Source organism: Panthera onca, chromosome C2, assembly GCF_046562875.1.
Source record: "Panthera onca isolate mPanOnc1 chromosome C2, mPanOnc1 haplotype 2, whole genome shotgun sequence".
NCBI lineage: Eukaryota > Metazoa > Chordata > Mammalia > Carnivora > Felidae > Panthera > Panthera onca.
The window spans coordinates 157,700,920-157,728,459 of record NC_138347.1 but is presented as its reverse complement, the minus strand read 5'-3'; the positions used below and the strand labels follow the sequence as shown (position 1 = coordinate 157,728,459).

The window sequence follows — 27,540 nt, the reverse complement described above, 5'->3', positions numbered from 1 at the left end:
CCGCAGGGAAGCACCGCCCCTTCCTCCCGGCTCCCGAGGCTCAGTCCCGACCGCACCTCCAGGCGGAACGGCTTTCCCAAGCGAGCGGAGACCCGCAGTCGTTTCCCGCAGCGCGAGGCAGGTGCGGGGACGGCCGGTCACCGCCCGCCGGCCGCCCTCGGGCAGGCGGGGTCAGAGGAGACACCCAGGCCGGCGGGCCCGGTTGTGTGGGTGCCGGGCCACCCCGCCGCCGGCCCCGCAGGGACGCTTACGCCGCATCGCGGCCGCCTCTCCGTGCGGGGGGTCCAGCGGCCTCCGGCGCAGCCGGGTCGGCGCCGACGGGCGCCCTCCAGGGGCAGAGCTAGGCCGGGGCGTCTCCTCGGGGCGCAGCGCGGTCTCACGCCGGGCCGGACGACGGAGAGACCAGGCGGGGTGCGAGTCCTCTGCGATGCCGCCCGGCCCGGTCCCGGCCCTCGTGGGGGGCGCGTGCCCGAACCCCACGAAGTCCCCGCCGCGCTCACCTCTCGCAGGTGTCCGCCGAGCCCACCTCCTCCTCCTCCGCCGCCATAGCCGTCGTCGCCGCGCGAGCGCCGGACCGCGCCTCCCAGCCGGCTGACTGGCCGACTGAGACACCCGGCGCTGCCGCCGCCCTTAAGGCCGCCGCCGCCCGCGCATGCGTCGCCCTCCCACTCGCGCGACGCGGCCGCGCGCGAGCGCGCGCCCGGCCATCCCCGCCTACACCCACCGGCTGCGCATGCGTCCCCCGGGCCGGTGTGACCCGGGATGGGCGCTGGGCGGGGCTGTCAACAGAAGCGCTGGTGAGGCTCGCCTGGCAGTGTCTGGCGGTAACTGCTTTCAGTAATGACTTTGTGAATGCATCAAACGCTGGTATTAACTGTCCGTGCTGGGCACTGGGCAGGCATTCTGTCAGTGCCTTGGGACTGAGGCGCGTCACCTTCCCTGGAAGAGCCAAGATAGTATCCGATAGATGCTGCAAAGGCGCATGGAACTGCAGAAATGGAGGGGACTCTGGCCTTCGGCCAGCCCTTCCCTCCAGGTGGGTAGGTAAGGGGAAAGGGTGACTCGGGACCCTCCGTCGGGAATCACTGCCGTGCAGGGACCGGTCTAGGCGCTGCCAGAACCAGCAACTCCGCTTAGCCCCGCGCTCTGGACACACTGGAGGGGTGTAGAGTCAGTAGAGCTCTTGCGGGGGAGTCACTAACGTAGATGTAAACATGCTTGAGCTGTTTTCAAGCCTTGTAGCCATCAGACACTGTCTGGGATTGTGATTACACCTCTCCGTATTGCAGGGGCCGACGGCAGGCTGCCCCAAATGTGCTACTTTGGCGTATTGATTATTTCAAACACGTTACTTAAGAGACCACCTGTGTAGGAAGGACACTCAGACCCTCCTCTGTCCCCTGAAAACAGGAAATCAATCGCCACGGGAAAGGTACCCTCTTTGTATCAGGAGATAAGGAGCCATCCTTATCACCAGAAATGTAGAGCCAAGAAGGCTTTATAAACAACCCTTGCTACTTTTTACTAATTTACTACCCCAGCCCACATTCTGTTTAGAATTCCTTACTAATTGAAGCTTCCAAAGTTAGGTTTTCTATATCCTGTCAATTCTTCACAGATCTATTGTCTCCGTCTGGAAAGTATAAAGCCTTCCTGCTTTGGTCATTTCTTTAGGCCTCAATTTCATGATTTGGCCTCTGTAATAAAATGTTGGATTTTTTTTCTCCTGCCAGTCTGTCTCATGTAAATTTAATTCTTAGTCCAGTTGGAAGACCTGTAGGTAGAGAAGAATTTTTCATCCATCCTTATCTACTGTGTGCCTGCTGTGTGTCCACTCTGTTTTAGGACCTGAGAAACAATGTATTAAAATGTCTGAGAGCAGATCTCCCAACGTTCCAGGACAACCTGGTGCCCTATTTCCAAATCCACTTCCTTTTGGTGACCCACTATCCACTTAACCTTGAGCAAGCATGTTTATGTTAGATCACCAGCCCCTGCTTTGTCCAATCAGATAGTCAGGTGTGACATTTTTAAGGCGAGTACGTGTCCTGTTCTGAATGCTGTTCCCCAGCTGTGGCATCTGAAAAACTAAATGCAGCCGTTATATCACCACGACTAAATGTACCATACAGGTTGATGACTGGTGCCCCACTGGTTCCAAGGTGGGCTTTAATTTCTAGCCCACCCCACCCCCTAGCAGGGATTTTTTTTTTTTTTTCTTTAGGGAAAATGCTATCACAGGAACCTGGATCTTTCTCCAAAGTCTGCCAAGCAGACACTAGCAAACCAGAATGAGGGTGAGGCATGGAGGGTTTTCCGAGGGCCCTAATGGCCTTGCTGACTTATAAATGTTTATAAAGTGCTGTAATTAAACAAAGTGAGAAAGTGAGTATGGTAGGGAGATAATAAGAAGGACATAGGATAGTAAGGGAAATGGTGCCTGGGTCAAGGGAAGGGCCTGGACATCAGCTGTTTGACCTTAGGGGAAAAAAAAATCACATGGTTAGGGCTTCTTAGACTCTAACCTGCATGCAAACTTCCTGGGGGATATTTTTTAATTGCAGATTCCAATTCTGTAGGTCTGGTATGTGGCCTGATTATTAATTGAGATTCTCTCTCTTTTTTTTTTTAATGTTTATTTATTTTTGAGAGAGAGAGCGCAAGTGGGGGAGGAACAGAGAGAGAGGGAGACACAGAATCTGAAGCAGGCTGGAGGCTCTGAGCTGTAAGCACAGAGCCTGATGCAGGGCTTGAACTCACAAGCTGTGAGATCATCACCTGAGCTGAAGTCAGAAGCTTAACCGACTGAGCCACCCAGGCACCCCGCGATTCTGTATTTCTAATCAGCTCCCAGTGATGCCTCTGGTCTTGCTATATGGGTCAGCACACGACCCTTTAAATAACAAAGCTCTAGAGCAGCCACTAGAACTTTCTGCAGTGATGGAAACAGTGTAAATCCTACTGTCCAGTAAAGTAGCCATGAGGCACGTGTAGCTATCGAGCATTTAAAATTTGGTTTGTGTGACCGAGTTTTTTACTTTAACTTAAACTTAAAAACCCACATGTAGCCAATGGCTACCATGTTGGACAGCAAGGTCTAGATTGTATACTCCTTATCTATGAAAATGAGAGTTTGAAACTGGATGATTTTCTATATTCCTTCTGGTGTCCTATGGTCCCAAGTTGTTTTCAAGGTGTGTATGGAGGGAGGGGATGGATGAGGGAGCAAGATGTTACAGATGTTAAAATTTGGTATGAAGGACGAGGGATCAAGAGCTCTACCATGGTGGGGTGGCGGAAGCGGGCCATGATCACCTAAGGGAGGGATTCTAGAACTCAGCGGTAGAATTGCCCTCCAGAGACAAGAGACTCTTGAGTAGCCAATGAATGTCGGTTGAACTCTTCAAAAGCAGATAAAAGGCCTTCTTTAGCAAGATACAAATGCCAGGCCATAAAGGAAAAGAGCAAGTAATATAACCACATCAAAATTTAAAGTTTCTGTGTGGGAAAAAAAAAAGATACACAATGAAACACAATGCAAAAATTTGAAACAGACCTGGGTTTAATGTCTTCAATATATAAAGAAAAATTAAATGATAAAAAAATATAAAATAGATTTTTAAAATCCTTCTCAAAAAACTCTCAAGTCATGAACAGACACAAGATGCCTATACTCATCTGGGATCAAGAGAATGGAAATTCAAACCATGATGACATAACTAAAAAAGGTTCATGGTACTAAATATTGGCAAGAACGTGGGTTGATGGGGAATACTTCCACCCAGTCCATGGGAGTGCCAATTGATACAGCCATTTGGAAAACAGTTTGGAAGTGACCCGTTTAAAAAATGTAAAATTAATATACCTTCTGACCAAGCAATATAATTTCTGGAAGCCCAGCCCCTCTCATGTGCATATAGAGATACATAAAAGGATGTTTCAGCATTTTAATAGTAAGAAGAAGGAGAAGAAGAAGAAAAGAAAGAAAAGAGATTTCGAAAAAGAAAATGAAATAAGGATGCCCATGATTAAATAAATTCTGATACCCCCATAATATGAAATGCCTTGACAGCAATTAATAAAAATGAGGTAAATCTGTATTCACTAATTTGGAAAGCTCTCCAGAACATACCGATATGTAAAAAAAAGCAAAATCCATGAAATATGAGCCAAAAGTTGGTTCTTTGAGATTAATAAAATTGATAAACTCCTGGCTAACTAATCAAGAAAAAAAAAATAGAATTGAAGGCTACAGATTTGGGAAAGAGGATGTGACTACAGATTCTACCAACATTAGGATGATAATGAGGCAGTATTACAAACAGCTTTATGCGAATGAATTTGACAACTTAGATAAAATAGACAAGATTTTATCTTAAGTTAGAGAACATAACTTACCAAAAACTGACAGGATAAAATAAGAAACTTGAATAAAATAAAATTAAATTAAATTAAAATAATGGTGTCAAAACCCTTTAAGAAAAAAAGAAACTTGAACAACTCAGTATTTATTTTGAAAAACGTGAATAGGGGTGCCTGGGTGGCTCAGTCAGTTGAGCGTCCGACTTCGGCTCAGATCATGATCTCGCAGTTCATGAGTTCGAGCCCCGCGTCAGGCTCTGGGTTGATGGCTCAGAGCCTGGAGCCCGCTTCAGATTCTGTGTCTCCCTCTCTCTCTGCCCCTTCCCCGCTCATACTCTGCCTCTCTCTGTCTCTCAAAAATGAATAAACGTTAAAAAAATTTTTTTAACGTGAATATATAATTCTTAAAAACTGCCTACATAGAAACATTTTTTTTTTTTTTTTTGAAGAACTAAACAATCTCCCCCAAGGGTGGAGTAAGACGGTCGTAAATTCTTTACTCCTTCTCACACTGAAAGTTGGAGGCTATTTTCTCTCCCCTTCGGTCTGAGCTGAGATTTGTTGGGACCAATGAAATGTTTCAGAAATGATGCTCGTAATTTCCGAGTCTGGGACTTGAGAGATCTGTGGCTTCAGTGTTTACCAATTCGTGTTAATTCCTCTCGAAAGTCCGACTGCCCCGTGACCACCACGCTGTGAGGAAACTCTGCTGACCATGCGGCACCAGACTTAAGCTTTCTGGCCCAGCCTCTGCTACTGAATGCCCCCGAGTGAATGACACCAACCGACAACACGTGGATTAAAACATCTGCCCAGATGAGCTTAAGTTCCTGACAGAGAACGGTAAAAACAAAATAATGGTCGTTTCAAGCCACTATATTTTGAGGTCGTTTGTTATATAGCAATAGGCAATTGAATCACCTTTGCATCCCATAGGGATAACGCTTTACCTCACCAATGTGTGACGCTGCTATTTCATAGAGGAAATTAAGTAGTTGATTTATTGAGTTCAAGACTTTTTTATAGCTGAATACTATTCCATGGTTGGATATACCACCGCTTGTTTAACCATTCACCTATTGAAGGACATCTGGGTTATTTCCAGTTTGAACCTTACAAATAAATCTACCATAAAAATTCATGCACAGGTTTTTGTGTGAACTGAAGGTTTCATTTTTCTGGGATAAATGACAATGCAATTGCCAAGTCACAGTTGCATGTTTAGTTTTTTAAGAAGCTGCCAGACTCTTCCAGAGTGTCTGTACCATTTTTTGTTCCCACCAGCAAAACGTAACTGATCTAGTTTCTGCACACCTTCACCAGCATTTGGTGGTATCTCTGTTTTTATTTTAGCCATTCTGATAGGTGTATAGTGATGTCCCATTGTGGTTTTAATGTGCATTTCCCTGATGACTAGTGATGCTGAGCAACTTTTCCCATGCTTATCTGCCATCCATGTATCCTTTTCTTTTTTTTTTTTTTTTTTTTTTAATTTTTTTTTTTTTCAACGTTTTTTATTTATTTTTGGGACAGAGAGAGACAGAGCATGAACGGGGAAGGGGCAGAGAGAGAGGGAGACACAGAATCGGAAGCAGGCTCCAGGCTCTGAGCCGTCAGCCCAGAGCCCGACGCGGGGCTCGAACTCGCGGACTGCGAGATCGTGACCTGGCTGAAGTCGGACGCTTAACCGACTGCGCCACCCAGGCGCCCCCCATGTATCCTTTTCAATGAAATGTCTGTTCATGTGTCTTGCCCATTTTCTAACTGTTGAGTTTTAAGAACTTATTATGTTCTCTAGATGCTGGTCCTTTGTCAGATATATGGTCTGCAAATATTTTCTCTCGTATGCAGTTTGTCTTCTCATCCTCCTCACATGGGCTTTTTCAGAACAGAGATTATAATTTAATGAAATCCAATGTATTGATTGTTTTGAGGGCTTATGCTTTGATGTTGTCTAAGAACTCTTTGCCTAACCTGAGCTCCCCAAGATTTTCTCCTTTGTCCTTTTCTAAAAGTTTCATGGTTTTCATGTTACATTAAGTCCATGATTCATTTTGAGTTAATATTTGTATAAGGAAAGAGGTTTGGGTCAGGGGTGCTGTTTGTTTATTCCTGATGGCTATCTAATGGCTCCGGGACAGATGGTACCACAAATAGTTTTTGACATACTGCTCAGTAGTCTCTTGTGCTCTTACGAAGGACATATGATGGGTGAACAATGGTAGACATTTTTCAGGGTAAGGAGACTTGCAGGGGTGGATATGAAGGTGTGGTGCTTAAACCCCCCTTCAAGGAAGGGCTTCTTATCCCAGCTGCTGTGAGAGTTTCAATGGAACAGCTTTCAGTCCTTTCAGGGAACACTTTACCTACAAAGAGCCACCTCACCAAGGTCATGCCACTCTAAGCAAAAGTCCCATCTAATGATGGCTGGAGGTAGGACTACAAAGGACCAACCATTTCTACCCAAAATGGGATGATACAGCTGAGCCTGTTAAACTCCAGAACTCCTTGTGGCTGTGGTCAAGCCCGCATCATAGCTCAACTTCTTCCCAGTCTCACTGACCTCCTCCTTTCCATGGATGTTGATCACCAGGGCACTCCTGGAACATTAAACCCTGTCTCAGAGACTGCTTCCTGCAGAAGCCAAATTGTGACACTTGTTTTCATTTGTATTTAATGATAAGCATGGCATTTGGCTTAGGTGTTGACAAGTGAAAAGGTTAGAACTTGGTGGGTTTTACACTATGATTATAGAAGCCAAGTCACGATGGGAAAGCTTTCCTTAGGAAATCTACTCTCAGCATGCAGCACTACAAATGAGGAAAGGAATCTGAAAGGTAGGGAGAGGACAGATGTGCGTGGTAAGATTAGCACATGCATGCATGATTAAGAAAGAGAAAGATCACGAGTGAGATAGAGTGAGATCTGCAAGATGCTGTCTCCTCTGTCACCATGGTTCATAGTGGTTCCAGCACTAGGAAGGAGATGTGTAGGTCAGTATCCAGAAGTGCAGCAGGGCCAAATCTCCCCATCAACATTTGATCAAAAATCAGAGAGTTATGAGCCGGAACATAATCCCCAAACTAGTACCGCCTCCGATTCTGATGTCCTTCTCATATTTTTATGACTCCTTAGAAAGCCCAGACTCAGAGAAAAGAAGTCATTGGGCATGATTGTCCAGTTTCAGATTACAGTGCCAGTGAAGGTGGAGACAGGGAAAAGAGGGGAAAGGAAAATGCCACAGGGGCTAGCATTCAATTTCCAGTCATGGCTTCCCCTGGCCCCAGGAAATTTGAAGTCATGTGATTTGGGGAGCGAAGTTTAACGGTGTTTCTTTCCTCCACCTTCCGTGTCACTTGATTATAATAGAAGAAACCTAGGTTTTTATTTTCAGTAGAATCAGTGTTTCTTACAACATTTTTTCCTACCGTATTTCAGATCTTTTAACCTTTATTTTCCTTCTGGTTGTTTTTTTCTTATCGGCGCATGCTGAAATATTAAGCATCCTCATAAATCAGGAGAATGCCCTCCAAAATGTTGACATTGAAAATGTCAGTTGCCTTTCTGTGTTTGAACTTCTGAGAGCAAAACCCTTCTACGTAGTCTTTATTTATGCCCCTGAGCATGTGTAGCAGGGGCAGGCTTATACAGTAGCAAGAAGTGTTCATACCCATAATTCCCTCTGACGTTAATGTTGCCTCTTTATTCACCCCCTCACCATTTTGCAAATGCATCCTTCAGTTTAATACAGCTTATTGAATATCCATTCCATTTAGTCGGCACTTGTGGCAGAAAACAAACAGCAACTGGTATCTTGGCTCTATTACATTTTCTGACAAGTGGAAAATATCTGTTTGTGATGCAATAAATACTTGGTTCTAAGTAATTCAGCAAATTGGCTTATTTAGCTTCAGCTCTGCGGGGATGCACAGAGGGAACAATTTTTACCCATCATTGATTCTACACTGAAATACGTTGATTGTCTATGCTCACAGCTGGAAGAATTTTGTGGTGGTATGAGTGAATGAGCAGTTAGTGGAAATGCTGTTCTAAGTCATTGCAAAACCAGCAGTAACCTTATTGCTTACGTACATGGCTGGAGCCAGCCGGCTCTTATCAGTTCGTGAGAGTCTATTGTTAAATATTCAGGAATTTTGAGCTGGATGCGAAACCTTGGAACTTTGAAATTGGGGACTATTTATGCCACAGAAATTGGCAATCATTTGAAATCAGGGCTTTTTGTTTTTTTGTTTGTTTAAAATCCGGTTTATCAACACACCATTGCCTACTATACCGTAACGTAGGCGAGTTACAAAGGAGGTGGCAGGTGAAGAAACTGAGGTTTCCCAAGAAACTGAATAAACCCAAGTAAACTAAAACTACACAAGAAACAGATGACAAAATTATAACAACTTTGTGTAATGGTCAAGGTATACATAAGCATATTTAAACACTTAAAAGGTAGAGATCTGATTATTAAATCAAGCAGGTATAGTAATGATTCATGGAAGTGAGTCTCAAATAAGGCTTGTTTTCTTTTAAGTTGAGGTATATAGCACAAGTCATAATAATTACCACAAAGTGAACACCCCCACGTAAGCACAATCCAGATGATCGAGGAGATTTTGCAGGAGAAAAAGGGACACTCTAGGAAAAAGTAATGGAATAGGCAATCCAGGTAGGCATGCAACAGAAAAAAACACCTGTAGCTCCATGACAGATATTTGAGCTTTAAGAATTTCAGTTAGATAATATAACCGGCTCTGGATTTTTATTTTGTTTTAATATCAAGATACTACAGATCAATTTATGAAGACTTTTTTTAGCTGTGCCGATGAATATACACTTAATAGCCAAATTTAGGGCATTTCTTCGCATAACTCTTCTCCTTTGAGATTTGAAGGTATTGCTTAGCTATCCTCCCCTCTAAGTATAGCCTCGGACTTAATGTACCTTTGACCCTTAAACAATATAGGCTTGAACTGAGTGGGCCCACTTATATGCAGATTTTTTTCAATAAATACAGTAGAGTGCTATAAACATGTTTTCCTTAAGATTTTCTTAACATTTTCTTTTCTCTAGCTTACTTTTTCTAGGAACAAAGTATATAATCCATGTGATGTACAAAATACGTGTTATGTAAATAACTGTTTATGTTATCAGTAAGGCTTCTGACCAACAATAGGTTATTTGTAGTTGAATTTGGGGGGGAGCCAAAAGTTGTACATGAATTTTAACTGTGCAGGGGGTCAGTACCCCTAACCCCCACTTGTTCAAGGGTCAACTAATTTCTTCACTTGCCGCAAGGGAAATGGATTATTATGAAATATCTTTCAAGTTCAGTAGCATATCCAGTATGTATATTGCTGTCTGCTACTTTTGCATTAACTCACCAGTCTCCCAAAACTAGACATCTAAACCATCGTTTACGTGAATATGTGAAATTCTTGTTGGGGGGGGGGGGGGAAGGTGTATATTAAAAGTGATCATTTTAATGATAATCAACACATGTAGTTTTACCAGATTGAGTCTATCATTTTTTATCATAAACAGTTTTTCTGTGCAATAAAACCTTTCAAACAAAAATTACAGCGTAGCGTGTGATTATGCTGAAATGATCTACCAAAACGATTATACCCTCTTAGCGAACCCATCCTATAAGCCTTGTTTTCCTTCCTGGCATCCAGCAGAGTGTCCAGTTCTCCACGTAGAAATCTGGTCACAGACCATTGCAGGAACATCAGGGTACTTGTCAGCAGCTGCAGTTGGCTATGTTTCTGTTAATGTGCTTGCCAGTTTTCACTGGGGGTGATCCTATCTCACCTGAAGTATAATAGTTCCTGGAGAATAGAGATATGTTCTCCACTTCCTTTATAATTCCCAGAAGTACTTAGAACTATGCTGTAATCTATATACTGTGAGGACCAAATAAACCCTGCTTGTTGACGGAGTTACAGCTCAGGTGTAAGTACCACCTGCAAGGAATTAAAAATGCTACCTGATTAAGCCAATTGATCTTTCCATCATTCTTAACAGTTGGTATTATTTCCATGAAACAAATGGGAAATCAGGGAATAGAGAGGTTCTGTTACCTACCACAACTCTACAGAGAACTGGTAGCAAGAGCCGAGAGTACTTTTCTCTCTTTGTATCATATGCCCTATGTTGGTGGTGACTGTCCCATGAGGTGGTGATGGGTTGGTAAATGGCTATCCCACCATATGCCCCCTCCTCCCATAGCTAAGGCGATCTCGGGGTTGTGTTTCTAGCAATGGTGTAGATTTGCTTCCAGTTGAAAAGAGTAATGTAGCTGTTATGAAATTGACAAGACTAGCTTTGTTGGCCTTCTTAGTGTAGGGTAATAACCACCGAGCTACCAGCCAAAAGTGTAATTTAAAGCCATAAGGCAACTGTCACCAGCAGGGGCTCTGTTCCCATTGCCAGTCAACCCATCCAAGTAATGCTCTAATCAGTAAATTAGAACAGCTGAGACCTCAGTTATCAACCAAATTTGTAAATCAGCTATTCACTTGGGCCATTTAATTATAAGAATGCTGAATCCACTCTTTTTATCCAGTTCCACTTCTGAGGACTGGATCAAATGGATTATTTTTCACCCTAATTGGAAACTTGGAAATCAAGTTGGTCCAGTCATAGAAGCATTATGAAAAATACCACCAAAGTTTAGGCTAGAAAGTTTAGGCTCTTAACTACAAATCTCCCAATCTAAATCTCCAGAGTTAGGCCCCAGAATTTCATTTAAAAATAAGCTAAAAATATGCTTTGATTATGATAGATAGATAGATAGATAAACAGACTAATATCCATGACAGATGGATATATAAATAGATATAAAGATATGCAGCTATAACCTCTTTCTTTTTTTTTTCTCCTCCTATCTCGTCAGCTTAACGGTAATTTATTTCGTCAAAAAAAAAATGAAAACAAAGCAATTATCACTCTAGGTAAAATATACAGGATTTCAGTTGAATTCCAAAGCAAAAGAGAATTTAGGTATCTTGCATAAATGTTTAGCCATTTTTACAACTTACAGAATATTGATTGCCAGGTTTAGTTACCAGTTTGATCTCCTAAACCCCAAATAAGATATTTCAGCCTCCATGCAACTTCAGTTCTTAAACTTTTCCTTTAATAGTTTGAATTATCACTGCAATTTAGCCTTTACTCAAGTGTAAGACTTTTTTTTCTCTTGAAAGAAAGAAAACAAAGAGATGTTAAATATTTCCTTTTGAATTATTCGCCAGTGCTCAAAATACAGGTTTAATTCAAAACCAGTGTTTGCACTGTGAATAACATATCAGGATTTGAGTTAAAAAACATTGAGTCTATGAAAGAAATAGAGTGTTGTTTTAAATTACGGCTTCTTTAAAATATAAATGACTTAAAATTACATTGATATAAATTTTTAAATGTATTGAAAAACAAAAAAAAAAACAGTTAAATATGGAACACTAAAAGCACATAATAGAATCTCTTTATACTTGTATAATTAAATATCCCTGAGTTGGGAAATAGAAAAGTAAAAATTTCTCATAGCAATCAGTTCCCTATGTTGCTCACAAAGAGACCATTACCCAACTTTACCTATAACGATTTGAACAAAATAATAAACGTTAAGCTAGTAAATTGAATTCTCAGAGTTGGAGCTATGGTCCAACAGTAGATCCTATGGATTTTACTAGTGACTCATACTCTGTCCTTGAGCAGAAGCAATATGTGTTTAGAAGGTGTTGATAGAAGGAAAGGTAAATGAAAAGGGAGGCAGAAGAGAAGTAAATAAAGAGAAGTGTCTTGCCTTTTCTGTAATAAACTGCCCTAAGAATCACCATGCTAGAAGGCCAAGATTTTTCTTTAAAACCAAAAAAAAAAAAAAAACAACCCACAAAAACCAAAAAGGACATTGCCTTTTCATTTTAAAACCCTTTTTCCAGCAAAATATACATATAGAAAAGTACACAAAACAAACAACTAGCCCAAAGCTTTATTATACAGTGAACATTCATGTTATTATCACAAGGGTCAAGAAATGGAACGTTTCCACGTTCCCAAAACCTCCCTTGTATGCCACTCAATCATTGCTCCAAATCTCTAAAGTTAACTCCTCTCTTAAGTTTTAACACCATAGTTTCGTTGTGCCTGGTCTTAACTTTACACAAACAGCTTCATAAAGAATGTGAGCTTTGGTATCTGGCTTCTTTCATACAACATTCATCCATGTGATTGCAATTTCCTATAGATGTTCATGTCCATTGTCAAAAGACATCACAATGTATTGATCTGTGCTATTGCCCTTTCTTCGATGACTGACTTTGTGACCTTAGAGCTGTTTGAATAGTTTATTAGCTTGTGTATTAGCTTCGTGTGCCTTGATGACCTATCCTTTCCCATGGGCTTTAAAAATACACCTTTATTTAAGATATATTAGCCTTGATTGTTCAAATTCTCAAAAGGGAAGTTTTAAAACTCATATTTCCAAAATAAGTTGTACTATTGTTAATTTTTTCCTATTATTTCCAAGGACTGTTTACATAGCAACAGTTGTATGCTTTTGCCTGGATGAAAAGGGGAGTGGTAGGCAAAGGAGAAGGAAGAAAACTCAAAATACAAATACAAAATACTTATTTATAACCCTAGGAAGAAACATCAGACTACTCAGATTGAATACACATCTTACAGGAAAGAACTAAGGGCTATGTAATGTGTTGAAAGCTTTCAATGTTTCCACACAGTAAATAAAAACATAGCTGCTTTCAAAGATGGGATTTGTGAGGCGCTGACACTCTCTGTATCAGTTCGGTTCTTTGGCTTCAATCACAGTAACTCCCTTGAGCCATCTTGAGCAGGAAGAAAAATGGACCTAAAGGAACCCAAGGGCAATAGGGTTCAAGGGAGACTGGGTAATGAGGTCAGCCTCTAATGAGGTCAGAGCCTGGAAAGACATCCTCAGCAGCCACCTTGTAGCAAGCAGAGTCTAGCAGTCCTACCAGTCGGATGGAATGAAACTAGTTTTCAGTGTCTTTATTCCTCAGCTCAGATTCGGATTTAAGGAGGGAGCAAGGAAATTGCTTTGACTTGGGTCGCCTACTTCCCCTTTAGCTGGGCAGAGGGGGTAGTGGAAGGAGGAGAACTGCAGCGACAGTCCCACGAGACCTTATGCAGTGGCTGAAGGGGAATCATAGTGAAGGTAATGAAGGGGCAGATAAGAAAGAGAAATGGATACAGAGAAGCTCACACCACTAAAACCTACTGCGTGCTCCTACAAAGCAACTCCCAGTTTGGATCCAACATGGGCCAATGGCAATCGGATCCTCTGCTTTACGGACACAGTTTGGGAAATGCACAGTTTATGGCATTATTGCCCCCACCGTCTTCAGGCTTGTGGATCGTTGGGATTATTTCTATTTCTAGACTTTATTTCTGGGCATCTCTGTCCTGAGTTTTAAAAATTAAAATACGGGCGCCTGGGTGGCCCCCTCAGTTAAGCGCCTGACTTTGGCTCAGGTTGTGATCTTGCGGTTTGTGAGATGGAGCCGCACATCGGGCTCGATGCCGAGTCCGCAGAGCCGGTTGAGGACCCTCTGTCCCTCTGTCTCTGCCCCTCCCCTGGACGCGCACGCGCGCGCGCGCTCTCTCTCAAAAATAAAATACACATTTTTAAAAAAGAAAAATAATTAAAATAAAATAAAAACCGGAAGTTGCAAAAAGTCAGTGGAACTCCTTGGAGAAGAGCAGGAGGAGAAGGAATCCTAAGGATTGTCACGCTTCTGTGAGTTGCACCTAATCATTCTCAGAATGGAAAGTTTCATTTATTTTTGGATGAGTATATTCCCATCTAAGGTTTTGTTTACAAAAATGCTGATAAAAAGATGGAAAGGAAGGCCCTGCCCTTTAGGCTTTAACTGTTACCCGTAGAGACTGAAAGCCCTTTCCTTTTATCGGAATCGTTGCATGAGATTTAAAACAAAAAAAAGTGTCTCTGATCGCTGTATACTGACTGGTAAAAAGAAAATGATTGTTGGAAGATTTTTCTAATTCAAACAGGCATTACAGAGTCTGTGATCACTGTGCCTCATGGAGTTAACCTGAAAAAAATATAAAAGTCAGCGTGGCCAAAGTAACATCCATCATCCCTGGTGCCTCGGGCTGTAATTCACTGAATTGTTTTGCTTAGAGCAAACGGCCGTTTGTGAATTTGTGGACATCAGGAAGAAAAATCCAAGCACTACGCCCAGGGAGTGAAGTCAGAGGCCAGGCCGGTTCTTTTCCCATCAGTCCTGTGCACTGGTTGCTTAAGGCAGGCACCCATTCTGAGTAGTCCCTGCCCGTTCTGGCAGCGGGATTTCGGTGAGCATGGTCATCCGTCCTGTCCAGTCCATCTTTTGGCTCTTCCACACTCAGAGCAGGGGAACAGAAGAATGTAAGGAAAATGGTAGAGAGTGTTCACCTGGCCGGCAGCATTGGTGTTACCAGTTCTCACTTGACTGACGTTGGCCGGGTGTCCTGGCTTCCACGACACTGTCGGCTCTCTCCTGAGAGGCACTGGTAGTTTGTTGGAGACCTCAACCCAAGCGATCTCCATTCCAACATTTCCTGATGTAGATAATGTTAGCTTTCAGTTAGAGATTCATCCCGGTAAACCCACACACCCTGTGAATTCTATCCCCAACCAAAAATCTATAGCGCTTGCCTGAGATGTTGTTCAGGGTTGGAGAAAGGAGACCCACACTGAGTATTCTAAAGACAGGAATAAAGTGAAAGTCAGTTGTTATTTGTGCCCCCCCCCCCCCCCCCCCCGCTTTGGGGTGTGAATAAGAGGCAGAGTAAACCTACACGTGTGACCTATGGTGGCAAATTCCAAAAAACCCTCTCAATCCAGCTCAAACGATAATCAAATTTATAGAGTCACAGCTTTAAGCCCAGAAGAGGGGCTTCAGGGCTGACTGAATCTGGTGGCTCCGGCTCCATTTCCCTGTAATCCTCTCTTCTCTGCCCTTTCCTGGTGTCAGCTGCGTCTTCAGAGACGTTGGAGATGACCGCAAAGGTCTGGGCTCCTATCCAAACGTGCGAAAGGCCGGGGAAAGAGTTGATGCTTCTAGAAGCTGCACCAAAGACCCTGGTAAACTGTTCTTTGCATCTCACTGACCTGTATTGTCATGATTACCTAGGTATCATGCATTCGGCCAAGTTCTGTCCGAGGGGTTGGTAGATCAGCTTTTCCTGAGTAGTGGGGCTTCACGGGATTCTAGGAATGAAGAGAGAGCAGATGCTGGGTACCAATGTTCACTCTAGTGTCCTCCCCAAACAATTGTAATGACTAGGTCTCATCTCTTATTGTTAGGCACTTGGATTGTTTCTAGTGTTTCACAAAAATTCACAGGGACACATAACCCTGTACATAGTCTTTTGAATACCTCTTGCATTATTTCTTGGAATGTAATTCTAGAAAGGGAATTGCTGAAAATATTAACGTCTCTGAGCATTTGATTTATATTGCCACATTGCCTTCAACCCCATTATTCCAAGTTATACTCCCACCAGAAGGGTATGAGAATCCTAGTTTGCCATATATTCACCAGCCATGGGTATTATACTTTTTAAAACTCTTCACCAGTGCATTGGGTGAGAGAGGCATTTTGTTGTGCTTTAATCAGCATTTCTTGAACTAGCAGTAAATATTAATATTTTTATATGTGTTTATTGGCCAGTTCTATTTCTTATCTTGTAAATTGCTCATTTTCTTTATCTGCATTTCTGTTAAAGTATTGATAATTTTCTTACTGATTTTAACCATTTTTATATATTTTAAAATTTTTTTAATTTTATTTTTTAAATCTTTTTTTAAGTTTATTTATTTATTTTTTGAGAGAGAGAGAGAGAGAGAGAATAATGGAGGGGCCGAGAGAGAGAGGGAAAGAGAGAATCCCAAGCAAGCTCTGCATTGTCAGCACAGAGCCCAATGTGGGGCTCAAACCCACGAACTGTGAGATCGTGATCTGGCCATGATCATGATCAGGAGTCAGATGCTTCACTGACTGAGGCACCCAGGTGCCCTATATATTAAGGATATTATTAATACTGTGTCTGGTGAAACAAAGTTTATTAATAGCATTTTTATAGAGAAATTATAAAAGTAATTTATAATCAAGTATATAAATCCTTTCTTGTTATACTTTTTACCTTGGTAACATGCTTAGAAAGGACTTATTTGACTCTGCATTATATAAATACCCAACTATTTTTTCCAACTATTTAATCCTTCTTAAGTAGTTTTGTTGAGATATAAGTCACAAGCCAGAAAATTCTCCCATTTAAAGTGTAGTATTCATTGGTTTTTAGTATATTCATGGAGTTGTACAACCATCACCATTGCCTACTTATAGAAAGTTTTCGTCACCCCGAAACGATTACATTTCCAGTTGCCTGAGCACCGTTCATTGAAAAGACTGTTCTTTCCCCATTGAATTGTCTTGGCATTCTTGTTGAAAATCAATTGAGTATAAATGTAATGGATTATTTCTGGGCTCCCAATTCTATTCTGTTAATCTAGATGTCTGTCTGTATGTCAGTACCACACCCTCCTGATGATTGCATGTTTGCAGAAAGTTTGGAAATCAGGAAGTGTGAGCCTTCCAACTTTGCTCTTCCTTCTCAAGACTGTTGGCTATTATGGACCCCTTGCATTTCCATACACCTTTTAGCATCAGCTTATCAGTTTCTGCAAAAAACAAACAAACAAACAAACAAACAAAAAAAAACCCAGCAGCTGGGATTCTGACTGAGATTACACTGAATCTATAGATCAATTTGGGGATACTGCTATCTTAACAATATTAAATCTTCTGACCCAAAGACATGGGATGTCTTTCCATAAATAAAGATCTTCTTTTAAAAAAAAAAAAAAAAAAAAAAAAAAAGCTTATTTTCTAAGAAATGCCACCTTCCTCATCCCTCCTGCCTCCCTTTCAACTCCAGAGGAGTAGTACCAGAAGAGAGATATGAAGCAGTCTTACAGCAACCAGCTCTAGACTGTGCTGTGAGAGGGAAGAAGTGATTTGAGTCAGATCTGACATTAAGTTTTGAACTGGATTGGAGTAGTATGAATCACCAAAAGGGACTGGAACAAGATATCATCTGCCCCTGATGTTATTAAGCTCAGGCAAGGAAGATTAGACATAGAATGGATGAAGTATGATGAGAAAAAGTGAAAAAAAACGTGTTTTTCATGTTTCTAACTCAATGGGTTAAGACTCCAATAAACCTGTTTGCACAAAGCTGAACAAAAGAAACACTCTGCTCTCAAGGAATTCATCATCTCGCCTACATCTTTGCCAAGGCTGCCCCTTTTACAGAATAAAATCTTTTGAAAGGTGTCATGAATAGTGTTTTTACCCTAAACCTCATCCAAATTTCACATTCATTATTTCACCTAATTTACTGCCCTCCAAAAATACATTTACTGCCAAACAACTTTTGTACAAGGAACAGAATATTAATTGAAAGGAACACATGCTTTCTGGCACATGAGAAGAACAAGAAATAAATGATGTGATGAGCACTTTCTTATTCACTTTATCAAAAGGTGCTGCCTCAAGGAGGGCGCTATTGTGCTCCTTGTGAAAGGAAATTAACACAGGTGTTTGTTATAAATATACTTCCATGAGTGCCTTTCAGGCTGTTGACTTCTTTCAGAGACGGTAAATTGCTCGTTTATTACACTAATGTTAATATACACAACTTAATGTACACAATTTGTCTAATGGGAAATAAAAGAAGCTGAATTAACACAAACGGAACACAGCTGGCTTAAGATAATTATTTAGGGCTGTGGGGAAATGCTCAAAACAGCTTAAAACTTAGAAAACAATGATCCAAGACTTTAATTCTTGCATGTGTACTCTTCCCTAAGCTCTGCTCTAATACCTACCCAGAAATTCTTTGATGACAGGCTTTTCACTGAAGTTTTTTTAAACTTCTGCAAAATAATTTCTGATTGCATTCTTTTCTGTGATTCTCTATGATTTACATTAAAAAAGTTAAAGTTACTGCCACTTGTTTTTTTAAGCTTAATTTCCTGTTACTTCTTTTCCAGAAGGACACCAGACTTCATATCCTTGATGGTTTTACTTAGTAATTCCATGTCTTTCCTTAATTTTCAATGCAGTTTTCTTTCAACTACCTGTTATTTGTCTTATCTTGTACCCATAATTAGCCTTTTACCGACCCAAGACCTTCCTAACACCTCCCTGCCTCCTATGCAGGTTTTATCATAGTGGATGAATTCTACATTTTCTTTCTCACCTCTGAACCCCACTGGTCTCGTGAAATTCTCTATCTTCAAGTGAGGATAATCTATACGGATTAGAGGGTCCTTGTAAGGGTATGTGTGTGTACAACAGAAAACAGGGTTCATGATTAACTCAAAGTGGGATGGACAAGGGACTAGTCTCATAGGCAGACATCAGCATTGGATCCTTTAATATAGGGAATGAATTTTTAAAGTAGATTTATTGACGTATAATCCACATGCCATAAAGTTCACCCTTTAAAATTGTCCACTTCAATACCATTTAGTATATTCATAGTGTCGTGAGTTTATCACTACTATCTAATTTCAGAACATTTTCATCATCCCCCAAAGACAACATTAGCATCTCTCCCTCCCGCCATCTTTAGGCAACTACTCATCTATTTTCTGTCTCTGTAGAAGTACCTGCTCCAGATAGTCCACAAAAATTTGATCTCAAAATATTTGACCTTGTGTGTCTGGCTTCGTTAACTTAGAATATCAATGTTTTGTCATGTATCAATACTTGATTCATTTTTATGACCAAATAATATTCCACTGTATGGAAATACCACGTTTTACTTATCCATTTATCAGTTGATGGACATTTGGGTTGTTTTCTAATTTTTGTCTATTATGAATTATGTTGCTTCAAACATTTACATACACATTTTTGTGTGGACATATTCTTTCAGTCCTCTTGGGTATATACCTAGAAGTAGAATTTTTGGGTCACATAGTAACTCTGCATTGGACACTTTGAAGAATAACAAAAACATTTTCCAAGGTAGATACAACATTTTACATTCCTACCAGCCATGTAGGAGGGTTCCAATTGCTCTACATCCTTGAAAACACTTGTTACTGTCCTTTTTGATTGTAGCTACCCTACTGGATGTGAGATTAGCATTTCCCTAAGTAGTAATGATGTTGAGCATCATTTCATGTGCTCGTTAGCTATTTGTATATCTTCTATGAAGAAATATCTGCTCAAATCTTTTGTCTATTTTTTAATTGAGTTATTAGTCTTTTTACATTGGGTTGCAAGAATTCTTTATAAAATTCTAGATATAAGTCTCTTATCAGAAATGACTCACAAATATTTTCTCTTTTCTTCTGAGATCGTATCATTGATGGTATCATTTTCAGCAAAAATGTTTTGAATTTTTATAAATACAAATTTACCTATTTTTCCCTTGGTTGCTTGTGATTTTGATGTCATTTTTAAGAAACTATTGTCAAATCCAAGTTCATGAAATTTTATCCTAAAAGCTTTGTATTTTTAGCTCTTACATTTATGTCTTTGACCCATGTTTAGTTAATTTTTGTATATGGTATGAGGTAGGGATCCAACTTCATTCTTTTGCAGGTAGGTATCCAATTGTCTGTACACCATTTATCGACCTGTTCTTTTCTTATTAGCTCCCTTGCCAAAAGTCAATTAGCCATAAGAATAAAGGCATGTAAGGGTAACTCTCAAGCCTATTTTGTTGACTTGTCTATCCTTATGCCAGTGCCACATTGACTTGAATACTGTAGCTTTGTAATAAATTTGGAAATCTGGAAATATGAGTCCTCCAACCTTGTTCTTTTTCAAGATAGTTTTGACTCATTAGGGTTCATTGCATTTCTATATGAATTTTAGAATCACTTGTCAAATACAAGTGAAAAGAGCAGCTGGAATTTTAAGAGGAATTATTTGAATCTGAGATCAATTTAGGGAGTAAAGTGTAAAAGTGAGATGTTTCTATTTATTTAGATCTTTAATTTTCTTCAAGGATATTTTGTAATTTGTAGTGTTCAAGTACTGAGTTTCTTTTATTAAGTAAATTTTAAGTATTTTGTTTTTTAATTAAGTTGTTTATGAAATTGTTTTCTTGTTTTCCTTTTCAGATTGTTCATTGGTGAAGTATAGAAATACAATTGATTTTTGTATATTAGTCTTGTATCCTGCAACGTTGCATCCTACTAACTAGTATTAATTTTTTTTAATGTTTCTTTATTTTTGAGAGAGAGAGAAAGAGAGAGAGAGAGAGAGAGAGAGTGAAAAAGACCTAGTGGGGGAGGGGCAGAGAGAAAGAGGGAGACAGAGAATCCGAAGCAAGCTCTGTGCTCTCAGTGCAAAGCCCTACATGGGCTCAAACTCATGAACCCTGAGACCATGACCTGAGCTGAAGTCAGACACTCAATAAAATGAGCCACCCAAGCACCCCTAGTATAATCCTAATAGGTTTACTGTAGATTTTGCAAGATTTTCAATATACAAGGTCATGTTATCTGTGACTATAGATACTTTTACTTCCTCAATTTCAATATGGATGTCTCTTATTTCTTTTGGTTGCCTAATTGCCTGGGTTAGAACTTTATACAATTTTGGGGCACCTGGGTGGCTCAGTCAGTTGAGCATCTGACTTCAGCTCAGGTCATGATCTCATGATTCATGAGCTCCAGCCCTGCATCAAACTCTCTCTCTCAAAAATAAGTAAAATTTAAAAAAAAAAAAGAACTTCCTATACAATTTTGACTAAAAATTGTAAGAGTAGACTTCCTTGTCTTTTCCTGATCTAAGGATGAAATAATTCAGTGTGTCACCACTGAGTGTAATATTAGATATTAGCTGTGAATGTTTCTTAGATGTTCTTTTTTTTTTAATGTTTATTTATTTTTGAGAGAGAGAGAGAGAGAGAGAGTGCATGTGCACTCAAATGGGGGATGGGCAGAGAGAGAGGCGGACAGAGGATCCAAAGCAGGCTCCTGGCTGACAGCAGCAAACCTGATGTGGAACTCAAACCCATGAACCATGAAATCATGACCTGAGCTGAAGTCAGACACTCAACCAACTGAGCTACTCAGGTCTTAGATGTTCTTTATCAGGTCTTAGATGTTCTTTATCAGGTCAAGGAAATCCTTTTGTATTCCTAGTTTGTGAAGTGTTTTTATTTGAAAAGGGTGTTGGCTTTTGCCCAGTGTTTTTCCTGCATCTATTGAGATTATTATGTGAGTTTTAACTTTAATCTATTAATATTGTATATTACATTGATTGACTTTATATTTGTTAAACCAACTTTTCATCCTGGGATAAATCCCATTTGCTCATGGTGCATATTCCTTTTTGTGTGTCACTGCATTTGTTACTATTCTGTTGGAGATTTTTACATTTACATTCTAGTTTTCTTGTAATTATTTTTGTCTGATTCTGGTATCATGGTAAGCATATATTTGAGAGTTATTCTTGCTCATATTTTTTGGAGGGTAAAGGATTGGTATTAAAACTTCTTTACAGGCTTGGTAAAATTCACTTGTGAAGCCATCTGAGCTTGGGCTTTTTTTAAGGAAATTTTTAAAAATTATTAATTTAATCTCTTGTTATTGGTATAGTAAAATTTTTTTAATATCTTCTTGAGTTTTTGTCTTTTTAGTAATTTGTTCGTTTCATCTAAGTTATCTAACTTGTCATCATGTAAGTGTTTATAGTATTCTCATATTCTCTTTTTTATTTTTGAATGGTAAGCAATGATAACTCCTCTTTTATTCTTGATATGAGTAATTTGAGTCTTTCTTTTTTCTTGTACAGTCTTGGTAATGGTTTGTCAGTTTTGCTGATCTTTTCAAAGAGCCAACTTCTGGTTTCTTTTATAGTTTCTATTATTTTTCTATTATCTATTTGTTTCCTCTCCAACATTTATTATTTCCTTCATTCTGCTTGCTTTTGGTTTAGTTTGCCTTTATTATTATTATTTTTTTACTTTATTAAAGTGGAAAATTTATTCCATAAATTTTACTGTCTCGTTTTTTCATTTTCATTAAAGTCAGATTATTTTCTAATTGCTCTTGTGATTTTTTTCTTTTGCCTGTTGTTTATTTAGGAGTGTGTTGCTTACTTTCCACATATTTGAGAATTTACCAATTTTTCTTTTATTATTGATTTCCAGGGTTTTTTTTTTTTTTAATTTTTGTTAACATTTATTCATTTTTGGGAGACAGAGAGAGACAGAGCATGAGTGGGGAAGGGGCAGAGAGAGAGACACACACACAGAATCTGAAGCAGGCTCCAGGCTCTGAGCTGTCAGCACAGAGCCCAACGTGGGGCTCGAACTCATGAACTGCGAAATCATGACCTGAGCCAAAGTCGGACGCTCAACTGACTGAGCCCCCCAGGTGCCCCTATTGATTTCCAGTTTTATTACTTGTTATCAGAAAACATTACTCATATGTTTTAGATTCTTTTAAATGTATTGAGGCTTATTTTATGGCCTGACATATGATAATCCTTGAGGAATGTTTCATGTGCACTTGAGAAGAAAGCTTTCGTTGGGTGGAGTGTTCTATAGATTTCTGTCCGGTCTCATTGATTTGTAGCGCTGCTCAAGTCTTCTATTTCCTTGTTAATCTTCTGCCTCGTTACTCTATTTATCATTGAAAGTGAGATATTGAAGTCTCCAATTATAATTGTTAAATTTTCTATTTTTCCCTTCAATTCTGCATTCCGTGGTTCTGTTGTTAACTACATATATGTTTATAAGTATTATATCTTCCTGAGGGATTGAACCCTTTATCGTTATAAAGTTTCATTCTTTTTCACTAGTAACAACTTTTGGCTTAAAATCCAGTTTGCCTGATATTAGTATAGCCACAACAGCTCTCTTTTGGGTATTGTTGGCACAGTATGTATTTTTGCATCCTTTTACTTTCCCCCTTTTGTATCTTTCAATCTAGTTGAGTCTTGTTTTTGTATCCATTCTCCCGGTTTATGCCTTTTGATTAGGATGTGTATTCCATTTGCACTTGGTGCAATTATTGATAAGGTAGGATTTGCATCTACCACTTTATTCATTGTTTGTCCCCTGCATAAGTGACATGGTTTTTGTTCTCCATTATGGCCGCCTTTTGTGTTAAATAGGTATTTTATAGTATATCATTTTAATTCCCTTGTTTCTTTTACTGTATTTTGGGGCTGTTTTTGTTAGAGATTGCCTGGGAATTAAAACTAAAGTTAAAACTATCTTGTATGGATTAATACTAACTTGATTTCAATAGTATACAAAACTTTGCTCCAAAATAGCTCCATTCACTCTTCCTTCATTGCACTATTATTGTCAAACACATTACTTCCTTACATATTATAATTCTATCAACAGCTTTATAATTAGTGCTTCGGCAATTGTCTTTTAAATCAGATAGGAAAATAAAGGAGTTACAAACAAAAGTACATTTATATTATCTTTTATGTTTACATATGTGTTTACCTTTACTGGTATGCTTTATTTCTTCATATGGATTCAAGTTTCTGCTTAGTGTCCTTTCATTTCAGCCTGAGGGTTCTCTTTAACATTTCTTATAAGGTAGGTTTGCTAATGGTTAATTCTCTCTGTTTTTGTTTATCTAGGAAAGTCTTAATTTCTCCTTCATTCTTTTAAAAAAATTTTTTTTTTTAACATTTATTCATTTTGGAGAGACAGGGCACAAGCAGAGAGAGAGGGAGACACAGAATCTGAAGCAGGCTCCAGGCTCTGAGCTGTCAGCACAAAGCCCGACACAGGGCTTGAACTCACAAACCGTGACATCATGACCTGAGCCGAAGTTGGACGCTTAACCAACTAAGCCATGCAGGCACCCCTAATTTCTCCTTCATCCTTAAAGGGTAGTTTTGCTGGATATAGAATTGGTAGATGGGGCGCCTGGGTGGCTCAGTCAGTTAAGCATCTGACTCTTGATTTTGGCTCAGGACATGACCATGGTTTGTGAGTTCCAGCCCCATGTCGGGGTCTGCGCCGACGATGCTGATCCTGCTTGGGATTCTCCCTTGCCTTCTCTCTCTGCCCCCTCCCACTTGCATTCTCTCTCTCTCTCTCTCTCTCTCTCTCTCAGAATAAATAAATAAACTTAGAAAAAAGAATTGGTAGATAATCTTTCTTTTAGCATTTTGAATATATTATCCTACTGCCTTTTGGCTTCCATGGTTTCTGATGAGAAGTCAACTGCTAATATTACTGAAGACCTCTTGTATATGAGTTTCTTCTCTCTTGCTGTTTTTGAGATTCTCTCTTTGGCTTTTGAGAGTTTAGTTGATGTGTCTGTATGTGAACCTTTTTGAGTTTGTTGTAATTGAAGTTTGTTGCATTATTTTGTGCAGATTAGTGTTTTCATCGAATTTGTGATGTTTTTGCCATATTTTAAAAAATATTCTTTCTGCCCCTTTCTGTTCTCTCCTTCTGAGACTTCAGTTATGTATATTTAGATAATATTGGTATTTTCCCTCAGATCTCTGACACTCTGTTCATCTTTACTCATTTTGAGTCTATCTGGTGATTTTTTCATTTCAGTTGTACTTTACAACTCCAGAAGTTCTATTTGATTCTTTTTTATAATTTCTATTTCTTTACTGATATTTTATATTTGGTGAAACATCTTTAGTTTCCTTTACTTCTTTGAATATATTTATAATAGTTGGTTTAAAGTCTATCTAGTAAGTTGAACATCTCACCTTCCTCAGGCACAGTTTCTATTGACCGTTTTTCCTGTGTGTGTGTGTGTGTGTGTGTGTGTGTGTGTGTGTTTGGATGACATAATTTTTTGTTGAAAACTGGACACTTTATGTAATAATAACACGGGAGCTCTGGAAATCAGATTCTTCTCTCCCTTCCCAGGGTTTGCGATAGTTCCTGCTGTTCACTGTTGTCACTGCTGCTGTTTGTTCGGTTTCATGACTTTCCTGATCGAATTCTGCAAAATCTGGATTGTGATATGTGGCTTCCAAAGCACCTGCTCCCAAAGTAGCTTAGTAATAAGCAATAATTGCAGATTTCCTTGTATTCCTGGATCCAGTAAGTCTCCCAGCTTTTTGTGAGGGCCTTCGTGCATGTGTCAGGGCAGACATTTTCTATGCTGGTCTTAGTCTTCACTTCCTGTTTGTATAGAACCTCAAGCTCGGGGAGAGGTGAGAGTTGCACACTGCCCTGTGCGTGCCTGTGACCTGTATATTCCCAAGAACGTGTTGGATCTTTGCAAAACCCCTCGTGGACATCTCATTCCCCAGTTTTTCCTTGTAAGTTTTTCGGTCAGTCTGTTAGCTGCAAGTGACCTCAGGCAGCTTTAATGTTTGTGTATTACCTACCACTCTTTGTGTGTTAAGATATTTTAATACCTTTCTAAACCTCTGATTTCTGAACTAGTATTATCCTCATTTTCAGACCCAGAAAAGTTAAGTCTATACACATGTCGTCACACTGCTGGTCAGTGATTGCATCAGCATCCAAAACTCTTCAGACTGTCTCTTTCCAAAGCCCAAGGGGATATGGCTGAAAAGTAGTTTGGAATTAGACACTGGGGGGTTTGAATGCTTTGAATACTGTGTAGTTCAGTCTCCTGGACTGGACCCAGTAGTTGAGAGAATGATGTTCTGATGGTAGAATTCTTACACCCATTGTAAGGACACCTGTGGTGATACCTCAACACCAATTGGAAGGTGGAAGAGAATTTTGTCCTTTGGGAAGCAAAAATGCTTTCCCTCTTTCCCACCTTTTATAACAAATAGTCTTTGCCTTCCAGACTTGTACCCCCAGAGGTGACCAACACCTATTTACCCTTTCAGATGTAAAGAAAGTGGATACCTGTGACCGGCACAACCATGGCTCTCTGAACAACATTCCTTTGGGGCTGCAGTTTCCTCCCTGTAAAATATGGGGCTGGATTAGATGACTTCTAAGGTCCCTTCTACCATAACAGTATTATATTAATCCTTTAACTCAAAGTCTAACTGAGAATCAAAGTGACACCTGCTGTAAAGTGAGAGTATGGAAAGAGCGGGAGAGCACCAGGCAGGAGCGCACTCTCTGTTTGCTCTCTCCCCCTCTCTGTCACTTCTGCTCAAAATAAAAGATTAGGAAGTGCCCCTCATACAAACATGAGAAATAGAACTCCTGGAACCTTTTGTTTTTACACCATGTCATAGTGAGACAGTTAGCGTTTATTCCCAAGGTCAGTATTCACTGAAACACAGCTAAGTCAAACTTGGAACATGGCTCGGCAGTAGACTAATAGACTTCCTATGGAAGTTTTCCACTGGTCAACTAAGCAACTTATAATAGTCGGAGACACTTAAAAGTTTTTGCTGGAGCCTTTTTAAATGTGAAGAAATTAAGTACAGAAATAGCAGAGTAAAGAAATGTACCCAGGAAGTAGCACTTGGGGCCTGGCTGTTAAGTAATGGGGGTAGGGTTTTGGTTTTTAGGCAAACATACCAAAGCCTGCACATGCTCCTGTCTGACTTGAAAGCAACCACCCCAGAGAGAATACCGTCTCAAAACATTTAGGAATGCTTTCAGTGGAACTGTCTTCAGAGGCAGGGAGCACTTTCTTTAACATCCTAGGAGCAGTTCAACCTTAGGTGTTTGAGGATGGGCTTAATTGGCGAAACGAATCACAAATTAGACCAGAGCTTTGCATAGTGACTAAGGAAGATAATCAAGATAGATCATATTCCTCTGGATTTCTAACTGAGGTGTGATCGCATTGTTTTCGGCCTTACTCTGTAAACTCTCTAAATGGGGATGTTAGAGTAGAGCCACGCTGCCTACCTTTTTGCTGGTAGGTTGGTATTTATTTCTGATGCTGTTGGCATCAGCCAGGCTCTGGCCGGGCACACGTGGCTTATTCAAAGGGCAAAAGGGCATAAGTGAAGAGGGCTTAGGAGGGTTTTTTTACAGTGGCATTGGTAGGACAGAGCCTGTTGTGAGCATTGTTCCTCTCTGTTCCAAACAGCGAGGGAGCAGATCTGTTCCACAGTAAAGTGTCTTTTTGTGGACCTCATTGCTGCCCAGGTGTTTGTTCCAGTGACAAATAATCAATCAAGCTATTTCTGTCTGAGGAGAAGA

The 27,540-nt window shown here is 40.1% G+C and overlaps 2 protein-coding genes across 3 annotated transcripts in view; one reads left to right on the top strand and one right to left on the bottom strand.

Moving 5' to 3' along the window:
• The window catches only part of ABHD5 (abhydrolase domain containing 5, lysophosphatidic acid acyltransferase), a 31,590-nt gene extending 30,930 nt beyond the window's left edge, over positions 1-660 (bottom strand). Inside the window, exon 1 of one of the 2 annotated variants that reach the window (XM_060638085.3) lies at positions 501-660. In XM_060638085.3, coding sequence (XP_060494068.1) covers positions 501-547 — 47 coding nt within the window. In that variant the 5' untranslated portion in view covers positions 548-660. The remainder of the gene's footprint in view (positions 1-500) is intronic. The other variant, XM_060638084.3, reaches the window with a different exon arrangement.
• A 113-nt stretch (positions 661-773) lies between these two features.
• ANO10 (anoctamin 10) overlaps positions 774-27,540 on the top strand; it is a 285,102-nt gene continuing 258,335 nt past the window's right edge. Inside the window, exon 1 of the mRNA XM_078432532.2 lies at positions 774-1,036. The gene's annotated coding sequence lies outside the window, so the exon portion shown is untranslated. The remainder of the gene's footprint in view (positions 1,037-27,540) is intronic.